The sequence below is a fragment of the Anabrus simplex genome, chromosome 4 (genome assembly GCF_040414725.1).
Source record: "Anabrus simplex isolate iqAnaSimp1 chromosome 4, ASM4041472v1, whole genome shotgun sequence".
NCBI classification, from domain to species: Eukaryota; Metazoa; Arthropoda; class Insecta; order Orthoptera; family Tettigoniidae; genus Anabrus; species Anabrus simplex.
The window spans coordinates 330963199-330982561 of record NC_090268.1 but is presented as its reverse complement, the minus strand read 5'-3'; the positions used below and the strand labels follow the sequence as shown (position 1 = coordinate 330982561).

The window sequence follows — 19363 nt, the reverse complement described above, 5'->3', positions numbered from 1 at the left end:
CTGGCCAGGAAAGAGGAGGACATCAGAGAGGTTCTGAGGAATCATTTTGATCACCTATCGAACAGGACAGAAGCAGATCAGAGAACAAAAGAACCAGCTGTTGAAACCTGCACAGAGGTACCTGCCATTACATGGGCAGAAACAGAAGCAGCCTTTAAGAAGATGCCGCAAGGGAAATCCCCAGGAATCGATGAAGTCAGCACGGACATGATTAAAGCAGCAGGAGTCCAGGGTTTACAGTGGCTACACAGAGTGCTCAATGCAGTTTGGAAAGATGGCAAGATACCTACTGATTGGAGCAAGGATATCATTATCCCCCTGTTTAAGAAAGGAAATCGAAAATGCCCCAACTACCAGGGAATAACACTCCTTTCTCATGGGCTTAAGATTCTTGAGAAAATCTTAGAGAGCAGATTGCGAGTTATCTTAGAGCCACAGTTTGAAGAGGAACAGTATGGCTTCAGGCCTAACAGGTCCACAACAGACCTAATCTTCAGTGTTCGTATGTTAATGGAAAAATATTGGGAAAAAGGCGAAGATCTGTTTATGGTTTTCCTTGACACTGAGAAGGCATATGACAGCATTGCAAGAGAGAAGATATGGGAATGCCTGAGAAAAAGACATATGCCGGAGGGACTGGTGAGGAAAGTTCAGATGCTGTATGAGAACTGTACCAGCTGTGTGCGATTGGGTGACGGACATTCATCCTGGTTCAAGACTGGAAGTGGAGTCCAGCAAGGCAGTGCACTATCCCCATTATTGTTTATCACCATCATGGATGACATAATGAAGAACATCAAGAAAACCTCTGAACTAAATACAAAGGCCTTTGCAGATGATGTTATGATCTGGGGAGAAACTGAGGAACAAGTACAGTCGAGACTCAATGAATGGAAGGTTAAATTACAGGGGTTCAATCTCAAGATAAGTGAACTCAAAACAGTAGTGATTATAATAAACAGAGATGGACAACCAGCGAACATCATGCTAGGAAACCGTCCACTAGAAAGTGTGGAAAGCTTAACATACTTTGGCAGTGTAATATCTCGAGATACACCAGCCACAAAGGAGGTGGCAAATAGAGTGCAGAAGAGCTCTCACTTTTACCAGCAAGTACGAACACTCCTCTGGGATCCGAAAGTACCAACAAAATCAAAGCTGGTGATGTTCAATCAGTACTTCATACTAATCTTAACCTATGGTATTGAAACCTGCACCCTCACTAAGAAAGATTTGTCAAGGTTGCAGGCATCTGAGATGAAGTTCCGGAAGTCCACAATTCAAAAAACCAAACTGGATGTTTCTTCCTTTCTGTTGGAGGTCTCTGAAGAAAAATCATTCTCATTATTACTTTCTAATCACTTTACAATATCTACATAATCATCAGCCATGTTTATTTACTAACAAGTGCAAGCAAGATTTCAGAACAGAAAGGCCACCTACATTTCACAACACTTATGAAGATTCACTGAACTTCAGTGAGTAATCTACAATGTGGCGCAAGACTCATCACTTGCTGTTTACTAAAACTACAAATGTTAATAATTTGGTATGGAGCAGTTCTGTATGTCGGCATTCGGTCCAAAATGGCGGTGTACGGAACGGTTCCATGAGTCGGCGCCAATGGGTTAATGCTCTGTGTAGTCTGTTGCGAATATTCTATGCAAGTACTTCATGTGCATTCTGTGAGCTCTTAACTGTTTGTTATTAAATGAGTGAGTATCCAAGAACAACTGCATCATAAAAACCAGTGATATCCATTGTGCCAAGACTCGTAGAATTAGAGCAGTAAACTATAAATTGTCCGCCTCTGTGGTGTAGTGGTTAGTGTGATTAGCTGCCACCCCTGGAGGCCCGGCTTCGATTCCCGGCTCTGCCACAAAATTTGAAAAGTGGTACGAGGGCTGGAACGGGGTTCACTCAGCCTCGGGAGGTCAGCTGAGTAGAGGTGGGTTTGATTTCCACGTCAGCCATACTGGGAGAGGTTTTCCATTGTTTCCCACTTCTCCTCCAGGCAAATGCCGGGATGGTACTCAACCTAAGGCCACGGCCACCTCCTACCCTCTTCCTTGTCTATCCCTTCCAATCTTCCCATCCCCCCACAAGGCCTCTCTTCAGCATAGCAGGTGAGGCCGCCTGGGCAAGGTACTTGTCCTCCTCCCAAGTTTTATCCCTCGACCCCAAGTCTACCGTAATGCTCTAATGTTATAAATTATTTAGTTTAATATTAGTATTGAAAAGGTGGATTTCTAATTTTACTTATCTATTATTCTCGGTTCAATACGGACTTCAAAATGAAATTCTTAAATTCAGACTGCCCTTGAGGCGGTAGAGGTGGGATCCCAAGCAGAGTGCAAGGGAAGAAGAAGAAGAAGAAGAAGAAGAAGAAGAAGAAGAAGCCTATAAATTGCTGGTGTCAGAGTTCATTGCCATCCTACATCAGCCCTGAAAGTTTGTAACATCGTCGCGGGTACACCCTGTATTTTAAAGGATATGAAATATCTGCAGCACATGAGATTAGTGTCTTGGATTGTAAGATAAACTGAGGCTGAATAATAAAATTTATGGAAGAAATAATCTTTTTCTGCAACAAAGGATGTCATTGTACCAAAGAATGCCAAAGGATTTAACCTAAAATATTATAGACTTTCATCGTTTTGTTTGAACAGTTGTACAGAGATAAGAAGCTGAGGGTGAAAAGGATAGTTCAAGAAGAGGAGATGAAGAGTTGGAAGATTTCCACACAAACTGGATGAAGATTGCAAAATCAATATGAAGTTACTATATAGCGTGGCCAAAGGCAAAAGGAAACTGATGAATACCATCAAGGTACTTGAAGATGAAACTGAGAATGTGGTCAGAAATTAATGTGATATCAGAGAGGTCCTGAAGAACCATTTCAAACATCTGCTGGTTGCATGAGAAGTAAAGAGAAACATAAGAGCCAGATATGTGGAAGCCTGCTCGGAGGAGCCTTCTACCTCATGGACAGAAACAGAAGCACCAGTAAAAACTATGCCTAAAGGAAAATCACCAGGAGTAGATGAAGTGAATGAAGACATGATCAAAGCAGCAGGAGTACAGGGTTCATAATAACTACACAGATTGCTTACTGCAGTGTGAAAGGACAAGGTACGTGCAGACTGAAACAAGGGTGTTATCATTCCTCTGTTCAAGAGGAATTAGGTAAAAATCTACAAACTGTAGAGGGATAACTCTGTCATATGGGCTGAAAATTCTCAAGAAGATCATAGAGTGGAGGCTGCAAACCATCATAGAATCACAGCAGGATGGCTTCAGAAGTACATAGTACATGTGGCAAAGTATCGGGAGGAAGGCAAGAATCATGGTATTCCTGGATATTGAAAAGGCATACGGCAGAGTCACAGAAGAGGAGATCTGGCAGTGCTTACGAAAGAGGAACATGCCTGAAAGACTTGTAATGGAAGTCCAGAAGTTGTACAAGAATATTACTTCTTGTATGAGAGTTTGAGAGGGGCATTCATTTTGCAGAGTGCCATCCAGCAGGACAGTGCACTGTTTCCCACTGCTGTTTATCACAGTTATGGATGATTAATGAACAACATTAAGAAAACTTTAGATGAACTCAATGCAGTTGCCTTGGGAAGAAACAGAAGACTAGCTGCAGACATGACTTGACATGTGGAAGGCCAAGTTTCAGGAATCCAACCTAAAGTTCAATGAAACTAAGACTGTAATGATGACAATGAATGGAGATGGTCAATCAACAAGCATCAGACTAACCACGTGTTGCACAGTGTGGGTAGTTTCATCTACCTCGGTGGTACAGTTTCCAGAGACTACATAACAGCAAGTGAGATCACAAACACAATGTAAGAGAGTTCCTTCTTCTACCAATATGTGAGGACCCTTCTTTAGGATGTTAAGATTCCAAAGAAAGCAAAATTAGCTATGTTCATACCGATCTTGACCTGTGGTATCAAAACGTGCACCTACATGAAGAGATACTCAAGATTGCAAGGATGAGAATTGAAGTTCCTAAGGTCCACTATCCAGAAGGCCAGTATGGACAAATTAAGAAATGAGGAGGTGAGGCAGGAAGCTGGCATTAAGAAATATGTACTAGTCAAAGTTGGTAATCCAGACTACGGTGGTTCGGGCAAGTGATGAAGTTGGGACCTACAAGAATAGCCCGAGTGTTACTTGGAATATGGAATGAGAGTTAGAAGGAAAATGCCAGATTGGAAGACCTAGAACGTGCTGAATGGATATGGTCAAGACTGACATTGTAGCTAGGGGAAGGACAGTGGATGTTGTCATGAAGAATAAGACATTCTTGAAGAGAGGAGGGTGGAGGAGACTTATCAACAGTACCTGGTGAAACTGGAACTGTAAATCGATGATGAAGATGGTGGTGGTGGTGGTGGTGGTGATAGTGGTGGTAGTAGGGTGACCAGACGTCCTCTTTTATCCAGACATGTCCTCCTTTTTCGAGTACTGTCCGGGCAGTTTATTTTAAAAACCCAAAATATCCATTTTTAAAAAAATAGTGAATCTGTTTATTTTGGGGTAATCCGTTTTACTATTTTGCTTTTACAAGTATTCTTCAATACGCAATGGTATAATCGATATCTTATCGATATACAGAAATGTGATTATTCTATGTTTGCCTTCTATTGTGATAATAGATGCTATTTACCACTCTGTATACTGCATACTTCTCTCTCAGCAATATACTGTCAGAAAACTGCTATGTTAATGTGTGACAGCTAACAACATGACAAGTGACAGGAGATAACAAATTTTTGAAGGAAGCCTGTTTTAAGTGGATGGGACTGAAAAGTGATATTGAATATTATGGAGTTGAAAAATGTATTCTGTATTTGCACGCTGAATCCTTTCAAATTGATGATGTGAAATCTTTTGATCAGTTCTGCAATTTCAAACAATTCTTGAATGAGAGTACTAATAATTCTGAATTTAACAAGTTACCTTGTGGTAAGAAATGGGCAAAGTAGTTCAATTAATGTAAGTCGATTGATTGTAGTTGCGAGTTATTGAGACTTGCAAAATATATATTTTTTCTATACCAGAGAACAATGCAAATGTAGAAATACTATTTTCATTGATCTCAGTATAATGGACTGATAATAGGAACCATTTCAAGATAGAATTTGTGAAAATCCTCTTAATGGTTCAATATAATCTAAAGGGCCAGGCTGAGTGGTTCAGACAGTTGAGGCGCTGGCCTTCTGACCCCAACTTGGCAGGTTCAATCCTGGCTCAGTCCGGTGGTATTGGAAGGTGCTCATTTTTCATGCATTGTTGTCTAAAAATGTGAACATCACTGTGCCTCCCTACTTTTCTTTTTATCGTCAATACTTACTACACACTATAAAAAAAATACTGCACTCTTGTCATCCCCTTTATCCATGTGCTATGGAAATAATTGTTATCCTTTGCAGAAAGAGTACGGTATTGTGTGCTCAACACAACTGAGTCTGCAGCCGTTGATCTCAGCTTACAAGTTTTCTTGCATACTGCGATCCTTCCAATTTTAAGATTTTAAATATTACAAAAAAAAAAAAAAAAAGTGCATCCAGTAAGTGGGGAAATGGTTTTTTCCAAAATTTTAAGGGGAAAATTGGGAGTGCTTCTATTATGCTGTGGCATCTATTGCATGAATTAATATGGTATGTAGGCATAAAAGTCATGTGTTCACCACACAAAATGGCAGGTTGTCACAAATGGTAGCTATAAAAATGAAGAGAAAATCTAGTTTAATATGCAAGTAAATACAGTAATTCATTATTAACTGGAATATGCTCTCTTTCAGGTGTGTCCACAAAATGCTCAAAAAATTCAGGGAATAATCACAGTAAGAACCATCAGGAGAGTCAACAGCAACAGCAAGCTCCACCACCACAGCAACACTCATCCCACCATTTGTGCAATCCTTGTGTACAGGCCAGCAACCAGGACAACTCTAGTCTTGAGGCGTATGATCTTGCCAGCCCTTGCTGTGATCCACATTGTGTTCCTTCTTCTCGGCGCCGTTCCCGACATCACAAGGAGCATCGGAATGGTCACAGTAGCAAGAACAATTCCAAGTCTACCCCAGAATCGAAGGGTACGTACAAATGTGATAAAACAAAAATGTTAATGTTTGTCATATTTCTCCACCATTAAAATATGCTATGGGAATTGGTTCCTCATGATACAACAGGAACTTCTTCTTCTTCTTCTTCTTCTTCTTCTTCTTCTTCTTCTTCTTCTTCTTCTTCTTCTTCTTCTTCTTCTTCTTGCATGATTAACTGGCTGGTTTAGCTGCTGTCTTCCCACCTGGAAGGTGGACTGGCAGCCAAATAATTTTTGCTCAGTTATCACTAGGGCCTGGATTTTGAGGTTTTAACCTAGTTTTTTCCTCACTATTTAATTCATGAATTTCAATATATTTGTTCGTTTCACACTTCCTGGAACAGAATATGCAAATTTTATTGCACCTAAAAAAAACAACCTAAATGAGGGGTTGACACCTAAAATAACCTAAATAGTGTTTTACCTTCTGTAAATAAAGAATGTTATTTCCCTGCATTGTAAAGTTATTTCCACCGTGATTACAAGCAGTAGGACGGAGAGAGTTCAGGTTACTACAGTTTTACAGCACGTCCCATGCTTCCCACTACACATGTGACATCTGATGGCTCCTTGATGCATCTGATGGAAGGTCAGGAGGAACGTAAACAGTTTCGCCTCCAGTTGTCCACAGAGAGTACACTGGCAGAGTGTGTGGTGAATTGTTCCTGCAGTATTTTCTAACCGTAATTGTTGTATAGCCAAATAATGCCTAAATCGCACTTATTGAGAAATTGGCTTGCTACAGGTGGATACTTCACTACATATGGTCAAATAGTCTTCTGTCAGGCATACTCCAAAGAAGTAAGTTCCCCGTAACTGATCTAAAACCTGCATTGCAATTCCCTAGCTCGCTTACTGAAGAGTACTTAGGATTTTGATTCTTCATTTCAGGTTAAATGTGAGCAGAAATCCCATCTTGAGCAGTATAAATCTGCAGCTGCTCACATGGCTAGCGTAGCGAGAAGAAATATGTCCAGCAGCAACAGTAAGCAAACGTTTACTGCTTCCACAGTTGGCAGGCCTGAAGATAACTTTAACTTTTGCCTTTGTCAGGCGTTTGTGTCTGCAAACGTCCCATGGAACATGCTAAGTAACCTGACCATGAAAACTTTCTTAGGAGACATCAGCGGCCACAGTATACCTAATGAATCCACTTTAAGGAAGAATTATTTGCATTCTGTTTACCACAGGACATTAGATGAAATAAGAGAATATATAGGAGATCACTATATTTAGTGTTCTGTCGATGAAACATCTGACAGTTGCGGTTGCTTCATTGTGAATGTGGTAGTAGGTAAGCTTGATCAAAATGAACCAGCTAACCCTCATCTAGTTCTTTGTAAAGAAATAGAACAAACTAACAACAGCACAATAGCCTGCGCAGTGAGGGATGCTTTATGCATATTGTGGCCAGCAGAGAATCAAGATAGTAAGTTCCGTTTTTTTCAGTGACAGTGCTTCCTACATGTTGAAGGCAGGGCAGATTCTACAGTCCCTCTACCCGAGCATGCTACACGTTACACGCTTGGACCACGGCCTGCACCGCCTTGCGGAGGAGATTAGAAGCAACTTCAGTGACGTGAACAGCATGGTCTCTTCAGTCAAGAAATATTTCTTAAAAGCCCTAACACGTATACATTTGTTCAAAGAGAAACTATCAACAACATCTCTTCCACCTGAGCCGATACTTACCCGCTGTGGGACTTGGCTGTCTGCTGCTATTTACTATGCTAAGCACCAAGAAGGAATTAAAAATGCCGTCAATGATATGGATAAAACAGAAGCTTCCTGCATCGCCTAGGCCAAGAAATTGCTCGAGTGCCCGACTCTCGTAGCTTCCCTACCATATATTAAGACACATATCTGTTTTATACCAGAAGCTATTCTCCAGTTGGAAAGTGCAACCTTGCCACTCCAAGATTCCCTGGATATCATTGACAATGTTTCCAGAAGAGAAATACCTGGGCCATTGGGAGTGGCACGTTCTTTGAAGCAGCAGAAGATTCTTCAATGCAATCCTGGTTTTGAAGATATCAAAGTCATCAATTCAGTATTACAGAGAGGAAAGTATTCAGGAAAATTAACCCTATAACCTGCTGCATTAGCATCTATGTACTACGCTCCAATGATATCGTGTTCTGTCGAAAGAACTTTTTCATCATATAATAATGTGTTACGTGACAACAGGAAATCATTTACGCCGGACAATTTGGGTATGTACGTTGTTATTTACTGCAGTGCAAAGAAATAACTTACAAAGGAAACAGTAAAGCATATTCCCTGTGTGTTGATATGAATATGACAATGTAAACTTCTGTGAAATAAGTACATAAATAAATTTTACAGAACTACGAAAACAGAAAATGATTGCTACCTGTATTGATCCTGGAGGCAAAACCTAAAATAACCTATTTTAAGAATATAAGAAACCTAAAGTTAGTTTATGCTACCTAAAAATCCAGGCCCTAGTTACCACACCCATGAGTCACATGAGGCCATTTTAAGGGCAGGCGGGCGGGCGGGCAGGCAGGCAGGCAGTTCCTTGTTACTGTGGACATGACCGATACAGAAATACCATTCTTTTCAAATTCTGAGCAATGTACAGACAAAACTCTTATCTATATATATAAAATAGCTTGTCCTGACTGACTGACTGACTGACTGACTGACTGACTGATTCATCATCGCCGAGCCAAAACTACTGGACATAAAGAAATGAAATTTTGGGGATATATTCATATTATAATGTAGGTGCTCGCTAAGAGAGGATTTTTTGGATATTCCGTCCCTAAGGGGGTGAAAAGGGGGGTGAAATTTTAAAATGAGTGTGTCTATATCTCAAAACTTTAAAAGTTTACAGATGCGAAAATTGGTATTTAGAATCTTCTTTAAAAATAAGGAAACACGTATTTTTTTGTTTTCAGACAATCCCAATAGGAGGGGTGAAAAAGGGTGAAAAAGGGTGAAAAAGGGGTTGAATGCCTTTAATCAGGATACCGCTACTTATATCTCAGAAACTGAAGATATTACAGACCTCAAAATTGGTACTTTTGATCGCTTTCAAAAATAAAGTAACACATATTTGTTTGTTTTTGGAAAATCCAATTAATGCGAGGGTGATAAGGCGGGTGAATTTTTAGAATGAGTGCATCTATATCTCAAAAGTTTTAAAGTTTAGAAATGTAAAAATTGGTATTTAGAATCTTCATTATAAATCAAGGAACACGTAGTTTTTTGTTTTCGGAAAATCCCGATAGGAGGGGTGAAAAGGGGGTGAAAATTGGGTTGAATGCCTTTAAAGAGAATACATATATCTTAGAAACTGAATATATTACAGACCTGAAAATTGGTATTTGGGATCTACATTAAAAATAAAGAAACAGGTATTTTTTCGTTTTGGGAAAATCCAAACAATGGGGGGTGAAAGGGGGATGAAATTTTTAAAATGAGTGTATCTATATCTCAAAACTTTTAAAGTTTATAGATGTAAAATTTGGTATTTAGAATCTCCTTTAAAAATAAAGAAACACGTATTTTTTGTTTTCGGAAAATCCAAATAGGAAGGGTGGAAAAGGGTGAAAAAGAGGTTGAATGCCTTTAATGAGGCTACTTTTATTTCAGAAACAGAAGATATTACAGACCTGAAAATTGGTATTTGGGATCTACTTTAAAAATAAAGAAACAGGTATTTTTTCGTTTTTGGAAAATCCAAATAATGGGGGGTGAAAAGGGGGGTGAAATTTTAAAATGAGTGTGTCTACATCTTAAAACTTTAAACGTTTACGGATGTAAAAATTGGTGTTTAGAATCTCCCTTAAAAACAAAGGAACACGTATTTATTTGTTTTCTCTAAATCCCAATAGGAGGGGTGTAAAAGGGTGAATAATGGGTTGAATGCCTTTAATGAGGATACATATATCTCAGAAACTGAAGATATTACAGAACTGAAAATTTGTAAATGGGATCTCCTTTAAAAATAAAGAAACACGTATATTTTTGCTTTTGGAAAATTCAATTAATGGCGGTTAAACAGGAGTGGCAAATTGGGGTGAATTTTTTGAAAGACTATATCTACAGAATATCTGAGAAGCGTAAAATGTTACAGACGTAAAAAGTGGGTATTTGGAATCTCCTGTAAGTGAAAAGAAACATAGGTGATTTTCTTAGGAAACTCCACTTAAGGGGAACTAAAAAGGGGTGAAATTTTAAAATGAGAATTTCTACAGTATATCTTAAAAAACTTAACATGTTACAGACGTGAAAATTGGTATTTTGATCTCTTTTAAAAACAAAGAAAAGTGCGTTTGGGGGGGGGGGGAATAACCTTGGGGGGGGGGTGAAAAGGAGCTGAATTCCTTTCATGAGGACACATAAATCAAAAACTGAAGAGGTTAGAGTGGTGATAATTGGTATTTAGAAGATCCTTTACTATTAAAGGAACAAGTATTTTTTGCCTTAATATCACTTTGTGAGGGGGGGGAGTGTGAAAGGAAGTTAAAAAAAGTGAATTATTTTTAAGTGGATACTTATATCTCAAAACTGAAGGTAATAAACGTGAACATTGGTATTTGGAATCTCCTTTAAACATAAAGAAACACACCTTCTTTTAATTTTTTGGGGGGTGGGGGTAAATAAACTTAACGGCGGTGGGGTGTAAAAGGCGGTGAGACCAATTGATTTTACTGTTCATAATGTACTTATAAGGAGCCTCCGTTGCTCAGGCGGCAGAGCGCCGGCCTCTCACAGCTGGGTTCCGTGTTTCAAATCCCGGTCACTCCATGTGACATTCGTGCTGGACAAAATGGCGGCGGGACAGGTTTTTCTCCGGATACTCCGGCTTTCCCTGTCATCATTAATTCCAGCAACACTGTCCAATATTTCATTTCATTTGTCACTCATCGATCATTGCCCCAGAGGGGAGCTTCGGCAGCCGGCACAATTCATATTGTCGCCGCTAAATGGGGCTTTATTCATTCCATCCCTGATCCTGTCGAATGATAGGAAACAGGCTGTTGACTTTCGATGTACTTATTCTGATCATAAACCGATCATTTTTAATCTTTCTAGGGTTCTTTTTCAACAACCATCTTTTCCTTCGGAGAACATTCTTAGATTAGAGTAGATTCTCCTGGCATATAAATAAAAATTAAAACACATTTGAAATAAACGATAGGAATGATATTGACCGTCAAATTGTTCACCTCTATAATAAGGTCACTAATACACGGAGGTATGTCATTCGTATTGCCAGAAATCCCGCACACTTGCCTACGCGCGACAATGGTGCTGGCCACATTGTCAACAATGACAATGGCAGCAGATGTAATTTACCGCCAAGTAGCGGTCTTGCATATTGCTGTGGGGTCCAGAACATATAATAACAATAATGATAATAATAATAATAATAATAATAATAATAATAATAATGTTCTGGACCGTCGTCACATGTGCGGACCACGCTGGAAACGGGTCCTGGACGGCTAATGACTAAGAATGCAGTCCGGCCGCGGGTTCAGTAGGCTACCGCCAAGGCACCCAAGACGACACCACGACAGATCCCCTGAAGGATTTGATTCATATTAAAAATGCTTATAGGAAAAGATGGCAAAGATTTAGGGACCTAACTAACTGGGTGGAATACCTGGACCTAGCCCGGGAAGTACGAAATCGTTTGCTGGAAAGAAAGATTGAAAATTGGGAGGAAACTAGCCGTAATCTATTAGAAAACGAGTCCGATCGCGAATTTTCGTGGATTCTCGCAGAAAACTGGTCAGATCGCGAATTTCGGCGGATTATATATCTAAAACAATAAGCATTCAATTATAAATTTCAGTATAATACCGTAGCAAAGCACGGGTATCTTGCTAGTTTTATATATATAGATTTAAATAAAGGAAAGAAGATCCAGGTCTATTTTCTTTTTAACCTTCTAAAAATCTGCAAACATGAGCCATAATCTCCATGCAATATTAATTATGAGAATGGCACTCGACTTGCTCATGACTGCTGACTTCTCTCAGTTTATTTGTAATAACTGCCTGGTTCAAATTTGTGGGAGACTTTGGTAATGTCCAAGCTAATCAACATAATTTTCTTTAATTAAACTTCTTTGTTCGACATACTGTGTATACTGTATTCAACTTTAAATACAATCATTGCAATGCTGCTTTGTAAGAAATAAACAACCAAAACTGATATGTGAATTTGAACAGGAGTTAGAAATGTACATTTCCGAAGTGTTTAATTGATTTTCTTTCCAAATGTAGGTTGGAAAGAGAAGAGTGGTCGAAATGGTCAGCAGCAACAGCAACAGCAACAACAGCAGCAGCAACAGCAACAACAACAACAACAACAACAACAACAACCTGTAACACCTCTACCGGCACAGGCCCCACAGCCACGAACACATCGTTACTTCAATTTTGGTACTGGCTTGGTGAGCCAGTGTAGCCTACATTCCTGTACGTCAAGTGAATTGAGCTGTACTGTAGCTGGTGGACCTGGTGGGGAGAGCAGTGCAGCATCGTACACCACATCACTTAGTACCGACACTCTTTACTGGGACCCACCATGTGAGGTACGTTTTATAATAAACGTCCTATTAAAAATATTTTAAAATATTTGTAAAATACGAAAAGCTGGTGGTAAATGTGGGGGAAGGTATGGAAGCTAATAGGAATGGGAAGCATTTACTGGACTTCTTTGCTAGTATCAATCAATCAATACTGATCTGCATTTAGGGCAGTCGCCCAGGTGGCAGATTCCCTATCTGTTGCTTTCCTAGCCTTTTCCTAAATGATTTCAAAGAAATTGGAAATTTATTGAACATCTCCCTTGGTCAGTTATTCCAATCCCTAACTCCCCTTCCTATAAATGAATATTTGCCCCAGTTTGTCTTCTTGAATTCCAACTTTATCTTCATATTGTGATCTTTCCTACTTTTATAAACGCCATTCAAACTTATTCGTCTACTAATATCATTCCACGCCATCTCACCGCTGACAGCTCGGAACATACCACTTAGTCGAGCAGCTCTTCTTCTTTCTCTCAATTCTTCCCAACCCAAACTTTGCAACATTTTTGTAACGCTACTCTTTTGTCGGAAATCACTCGAAACAAATCGAGCTGCTTTTCTTTGGATTTTTTCCGTTCTTGAATCAGGTAATCCTGGTGAGGGTCCCATACACTCGAACCATACTCTAGTTGGGGTCTTACCAGAGACTTATATGCCCTCTCCTTTACATCCTTACTACAACCCCTAAACACCCTCATAACCATGTGCAGAGATCGGTACCCTTTATTTACAATCCCATTTATGTGATTACCCCAATGAAGATCTTTCCTTATATTAACACCTAGATACTTACAATGATCCCCAAAAGGAATTTTCACCCCATCAACGCAGTAATTAAAACTGAGAGGGCTTTTCCTATTTGTGAAACTCACAACCTGGCTTTTAACCCCGTTTATCAAGATACCATTGCCTGCTGTCCATCTCACAACATTTTCGAGGTCACGTTGCAGTTACTCACAATCTTGTAACTTATTTATCACTCTATAGAGAATAACATCATCCGCAAAAAGCCTTACCTCCGATTCCACTCCTTTACTCATATCATTTACATATATAAGAAAACATAAAGGTCCGATAACACTGCCCTGAGGAACTCCCCTCTCAACTATTACAGGGTCAGACAAAGCTTCACCTACTCTAACTCTCTGAGATCTGTTTTCTAGAAATATAGCAACCCATTCAGACACTCTTTTGTCTAGTCCAATTGCACTCATTTTTGCCAGTAGTCTCCCATGATCCACCCTATCAAATGCTTTAGACAGGTCAATCGCGATACAGTCCATTTGACCTCCAGAATCCAAGATATCTGCTATATCTTGCTGGAATCCTACAAGTTGAGCTTCAGTGGAATAACCTTTCCTAAAACCGAATTGCCTTCTATCGAACCAGTTATTCATTTCACAAACATGTCTAATATAATCAGAAAGAATGCCTTCCCAAAGCTTACATACAATGCATGTCAAACTTACTGGCCTGTAATTTTCAGCTTTATGTCTATCACCCTTTCCTTTATACACAGGGACTACTATAGCAACTCTCCATTCATCTGGTATAGCTCCTCCGACCAAACAATAATCAAATAAGTACTTCAGATATGGTACTATATGGTACTATATCCCAACCCATTGTCTTTAGCATATCCCTAGAAATCTGATCAATTCCAGCCGCTTTTCTAGTTTTCAACTTTTGTATCTTATTGTAAATGTCATTGTTATCATATGTAAATTTTATTACTTCTTTGGCCTTAGTCTCCTCCTCTATCTCGACATTATCCTTGTAACCAACAATCTTTACATACTGCTGACTGAATACTTCTGCCTTTTGAAGATCCTCACATACACACTCCCCTTGTTCATTAATTATTCCTGGAATGTCCTTCTTGGAACCTGTTTCTGCCTTAAAATACCTATACATACCCTTCCATTTTTCACTAAAATTTGTATGACTGCCAATTATGCTTGCCATCATGTTATCCTTAGCTGCCTTCTTTGCTTGATTCAATTTTCTAGTAAGTTCCTTCAATTTCTCCTTACTTCCACAGCCATTTCTAACTCTATTTCTTTCCAGTCTGCACCTCCTTCTTAGTCTCTTTATTTCTCTATTATAATAAGGTGGGTCTTTACCATTCCTTACCACTCTTAAAGGTACAAACCTGTTTTCGCATTTCTCAACAATTTCTTGAAACCCATCCCATAGTCTGTTTACATTTTTATTTGCCGTTTTCCACCGATCATAGTTACTTTTTAGAAACTGCCTCATGCCTGCTAACAGTCCTACTTTTAAGACCTTCCTTTCTATCATTTATTTTTAACTACGACAAAAACAGCTTCATGATCACTAATACCATCTATTACTTCAGTTTCCCTATAGAGCTCATCTGGTTTCATCAGCACGACATCCAGGATATTTTCCCCTCTGGTTGGTTCCATCACTTTCTGAATTAGCTGTCCTTCCCATATTAACTTATTTGCCATTTGTTGGTCATGTTTCCTGTCGTTCGCATTTCCTTCCCAATTTACATCTGGCAAATTCAGATCTCCCGCTACAATCACATTTCTTTCCATGTCATTTCCCACATAGCTGACTATCCTATCAAATAATTACGAATCCGTGTCAGTGCTACCCTTTCCCGATCTGTACACTCCAAATATATCAAGTTGCCTATTATCTTTAGAAATGAGCCTTACACCTAGAATTTCATGTGTCTCATCTTTAACTTTTTCGTAGCTTACAATTTCTTCTTTCACCAGAATGAACACTCCCCCTCCCACCATTCTTATCCTATCTCTACGATACACACTCCAATGCGGTGAGAAAATTTCTGCATCCATTATATCATTTCTCAGCCATGATTCAACTCCTATTACAATATCTGGTAAATATATATCTATTAAATTACTTAATTCTATTCCTTTCTTTACAATACTTCTACAGTTCAACACTAACAATTTTATGTCATCCCTACTTGATTTCCAGTTCCCTGTTCCCTTATCACCGCTCCCTAGGCCATCCCGTTTCCCTGAATGTACCTCCCTATTACCCTTCCAAACAAATTTCCTAACTTATACGTACCACTGCGGTTTAAATGAAGGCCATCCGAGCGCAGATCCCTATCTCCTACCCACCCATTAGGATCTAGAAATTTCACTCCCAGTTCCCCACATACCCATGGAATTAACAGTTCCAAGCATAAGACGATTCACCGTCACACATGGAAGGGTAGGGACACCAGATCTATAGTAGACTGTATCATAACCAGGGAACAGATTTCTATGTAAATACATATTTAGGAAACTGAAATTAATTATTATTATTGATTTAAGCCCACTAAGGAGCGCTGATGACTAGTTCTTCCTCGATGCTCTTCTTTGTTCCCAATATCTCTTGAGCCCTGCTGATAATTTCTCCTTTCTCTCCTGCGAAAGGGGCTTCCGACTTCTAGGAACTCTAGGTCGTGGGGTCCAAGACTGTACCATAGCACAAAATTTGGAACGATCTTCTATATCAAGGTCTGAAATCCCAGCCGAATCCAAGTCCTGTACTTCATTAAGCCACAAGCTTCCAGTCTTGTAGCTTTTAACCAAAGAGAAGATCTTCTTTGTAAGCCTGTTGCTGTCCATTCATTGTAGGTGTCCGTAGAACTTAAGCCTCCTACGTCGCATGCTGGTATTGGCCGATTCTAACTGTCGATACAGCTCAGAGTTCGATTTAAGTCTTTAGGTTCCATCTAGGAGCAATCTTGGTCCATGAATTTTCCTGAGGATACGTCTTTCCGGCTTTCTTTAGATCATCCATGGTGGCTTTATTGTTCATCAGGAGGGTCTCTGAGGCATACAAAAACTGTGGTCTGACAACAGTTTTGTAATGAAATGAATTATATTTTGTATTATCTTTACAAATCATGACATGCTTGAAAAATGCAGTGTTTATATTTCATATTTTTCCACATTTTGGAGGTTAGCCCATATGTTCCATGTTCTTAGTCATTAAAATCAATAGTCCATATTTTGGCTAAAGGGTATTAAATTAACAGTCCTCTCAATAATTGAAAAACAAATTAATAATTTATATTTAAACATTTAATAGTTGGTGTGGAGTTCAACAATTGTGTCTGTCCACATTTGAACTGATACAAAAAGCAGATAATCAGTGTGGAGAAAGAGAGGATGAAGGCCGGAGGAGGTGAGGCCAGCCAGTCAGTATGCTGAGCTACGCTGCGTTACATAACAATATCGGTTGTGTCTGTCCCAAAATTCCATAACTCGTGAAATCCCATTCACTGACGGTGTTTCAGTGGTTACCCAATTATTTTGTTATTTGGGCATTCCCTTTCATTGCTTCATACCTCCATCTAGTTCACTGCCATTCATTCACATTTGAATTAGCAGGGAGACAAATTGTAGTGTTCCTGTACATACCATTATGTGTACAAGTACTGTGTGTTCAGTTGTATAGTGATATTCAGTGAAGACATTAACATTGGTACAATATGCCTAAACTAGCACAGTCAACCAGTTTAAAATTGAAAAGTTATGTATCAGGATTTAAAAATGATAATTTATCAACTGACAGTAAGATATTATTTTGTAATTTGTGTCAGTGTATAGCGACATCTACTTAAGGTTCCTGGTGCAACAACATTCAACCAATAAACATCAAACTAACAAACAACAAAATTCCAAACAGAGACAGTTGCTTCTGACACAACCAACAATTTCAAGTGTAACGTCAGAGTTCAACACTGATCTCTGCGGTGCTCTCATCTCTGCTGACATACCTCTCTTCAAACCGAATAATCAGTGCTTCTGGGAATTTTTCAAGAACTATACTAAACAAACTATCCCGGATGAGCCAATGTTCAGAAAAACCTACTGTTCAGCCAAATACGATGAAACTGTTCAGAAAAGATAAAGCTGGTACTATTTGGGTTTCCAATGATGAGACCACAGACAAAGGCAGGCTAATTGGTAATGTAATCATTGGTTTGGTAAGTGCTATTACATACCAGTCTGCCAAGCCCACTGAAATACATATACCAACCGACCCTATGAGCAACATTTTCACACCATTCATAGCAGGAACTGACTGAATAATGATTGGCATTACTAGCATCGCTCATACCTCAGTCACTTTTATATTGTCAAAGCCAAGGATAAAGCTGAGACAGGTCAATGAAAGTAACAAAATTGCTCTAGCCCAGACCAGAAGACATAGTGCACTGTAAACACTAGGTCCCGCCAACAAAGGCACCATACATAGGTAAGGTTATACAAATTTCAACATTACTAATAAATTATTTTTACACATTCGTACTTCCATAGAATGAAGATATTCAACAGGGTATTCATGAATTGAGTAGAATATTTTCTCTCCTTTAACTGCCTGGCATAAAATTATATTGAAGACTTTTAAATAACAACTCCAGTCTCTCACGTGGGGTACTGAGATAATTGCCACAATTGTCCTGTGATTGCTAGGGATAAAATTATGCAGGAATTTAATATGTGCAAATTTCTTAATTTGTTTCATATTGACTTCTGAATGTGAATTCTAATCCATGATGTCTGTATCAGTGAATAGGGAATCTTATGCCTGAATAATAAGGGCAGAAGTTATGTAGTGAATGAAATTTCCAAAATTACAAATATTTTAAAACATACCATGTTTGATATCATTACCACAGTACAACAATTACACACCACACATTTTGCACCAAAAGCGCTACACATTGTGTTGCCATGCAGGTGGTTGGCTTTGTACCAAAATACAATTTTGCCTTGGAAAAATAATTATTATAATACGATATGTTCTTAAGCACAAAATTCTGGAAAAAATACATTTTTGAATTTCAGTAGAATTTAACAAGACCAAATTGGTAAAAGTTAGATGCTATGTGTTTATATTTTTACTGTTGGCTACTCTAACTGCTGCATCATGTGTCACACATTGTGGTAGGTACTTCCATGTCAGATGGTGATAGGAAGTAGTGTCAGTCAGGGCAGCTGGCAATTGCGGCTCATAGACAGTTGGATAACAATAAATGTGCAATAATAAAGTCTACATAGCGGCCAACTCTAGACCCCAGGTTGACTCAGGACAGTTTGACAGTATTACATTTTAAGCCTGTTAGTTTCAAGTCTTGAATCAGTGTTTGTCATTGCAGGGATCTTCAGCTGCTAGGAATCATTCCACTAAGTCATCCAAGCAGCAGAGTACTTCTAATTCATACCATCAGCAGCAGCAGCAGCAACAGCAGCACCAGTATCCCTCCACTTCTCAGCATCAGGGATCTGGCTTTACCTCATACAACCCTGCAAAGCCTGCTAAGTCATGGGACAATCTTACCACAAAAGCATTTGGTGGCTATGGATTTGGTTATGGCTATTTGGATACTTCATCTGTTAAGAGTAGTGGAAGCAAAGGCAGCCACAGTAGAACACAGAGCACAAAGGTATGCAGGGTCTATTCTTGTAGTCATATTAAGAATTATTCATCCTGTCCACAAATGCATTATTGTTACTTTTCTTTTTTCAGAAGGATGATAGTTATTGCAATTCTCATAGCTATGGACATCATATATAAAATAATGGGGACAGATATTGAAAAGGACTGCACATGACAAACTTGTATAGGTCAGAAACTGGCTGAAGCTCTACCTAGTAAGTTCAT

The 19363-nt window shown here is 39.0% G+C and overlaps 1 protein-coding gene across 5 annotated transcripts in view; it reads left to right on the top strand.

Annotated features, from left to right (window-relative positions):
* The window catches only part of LOC136871959 (putative uncharacterized protein DDB_G0291608), a 609035-nt gene that overhangs the window by 562653 nt on the left and 27019 nt on the right, over positions 1–19363 (top strand). For 4 of the 5 annotated variants that reach the window (XM_067145717.2, XM_068227275.1, XM_067145718.2 and 1 more), the window contains 3 exons: positions 5819–6112; positions 12387–12697; positions 18858–19145. In XM_067145717.2, the coding sequence (XP_067001818.2) occupies positions 5819–6112; positions 12387–12697; positions 18858–19145 (893 nt within the window). Of the gene's footprint in view, positions 1–5818; positions 6113–12386; positions 12698–18857; positions 19146–19228; positions 19354–19363 lie in introns of all 5 variants that reach the window. The other variant, XR_010859845.2, reaches the window with a different exon arrangement.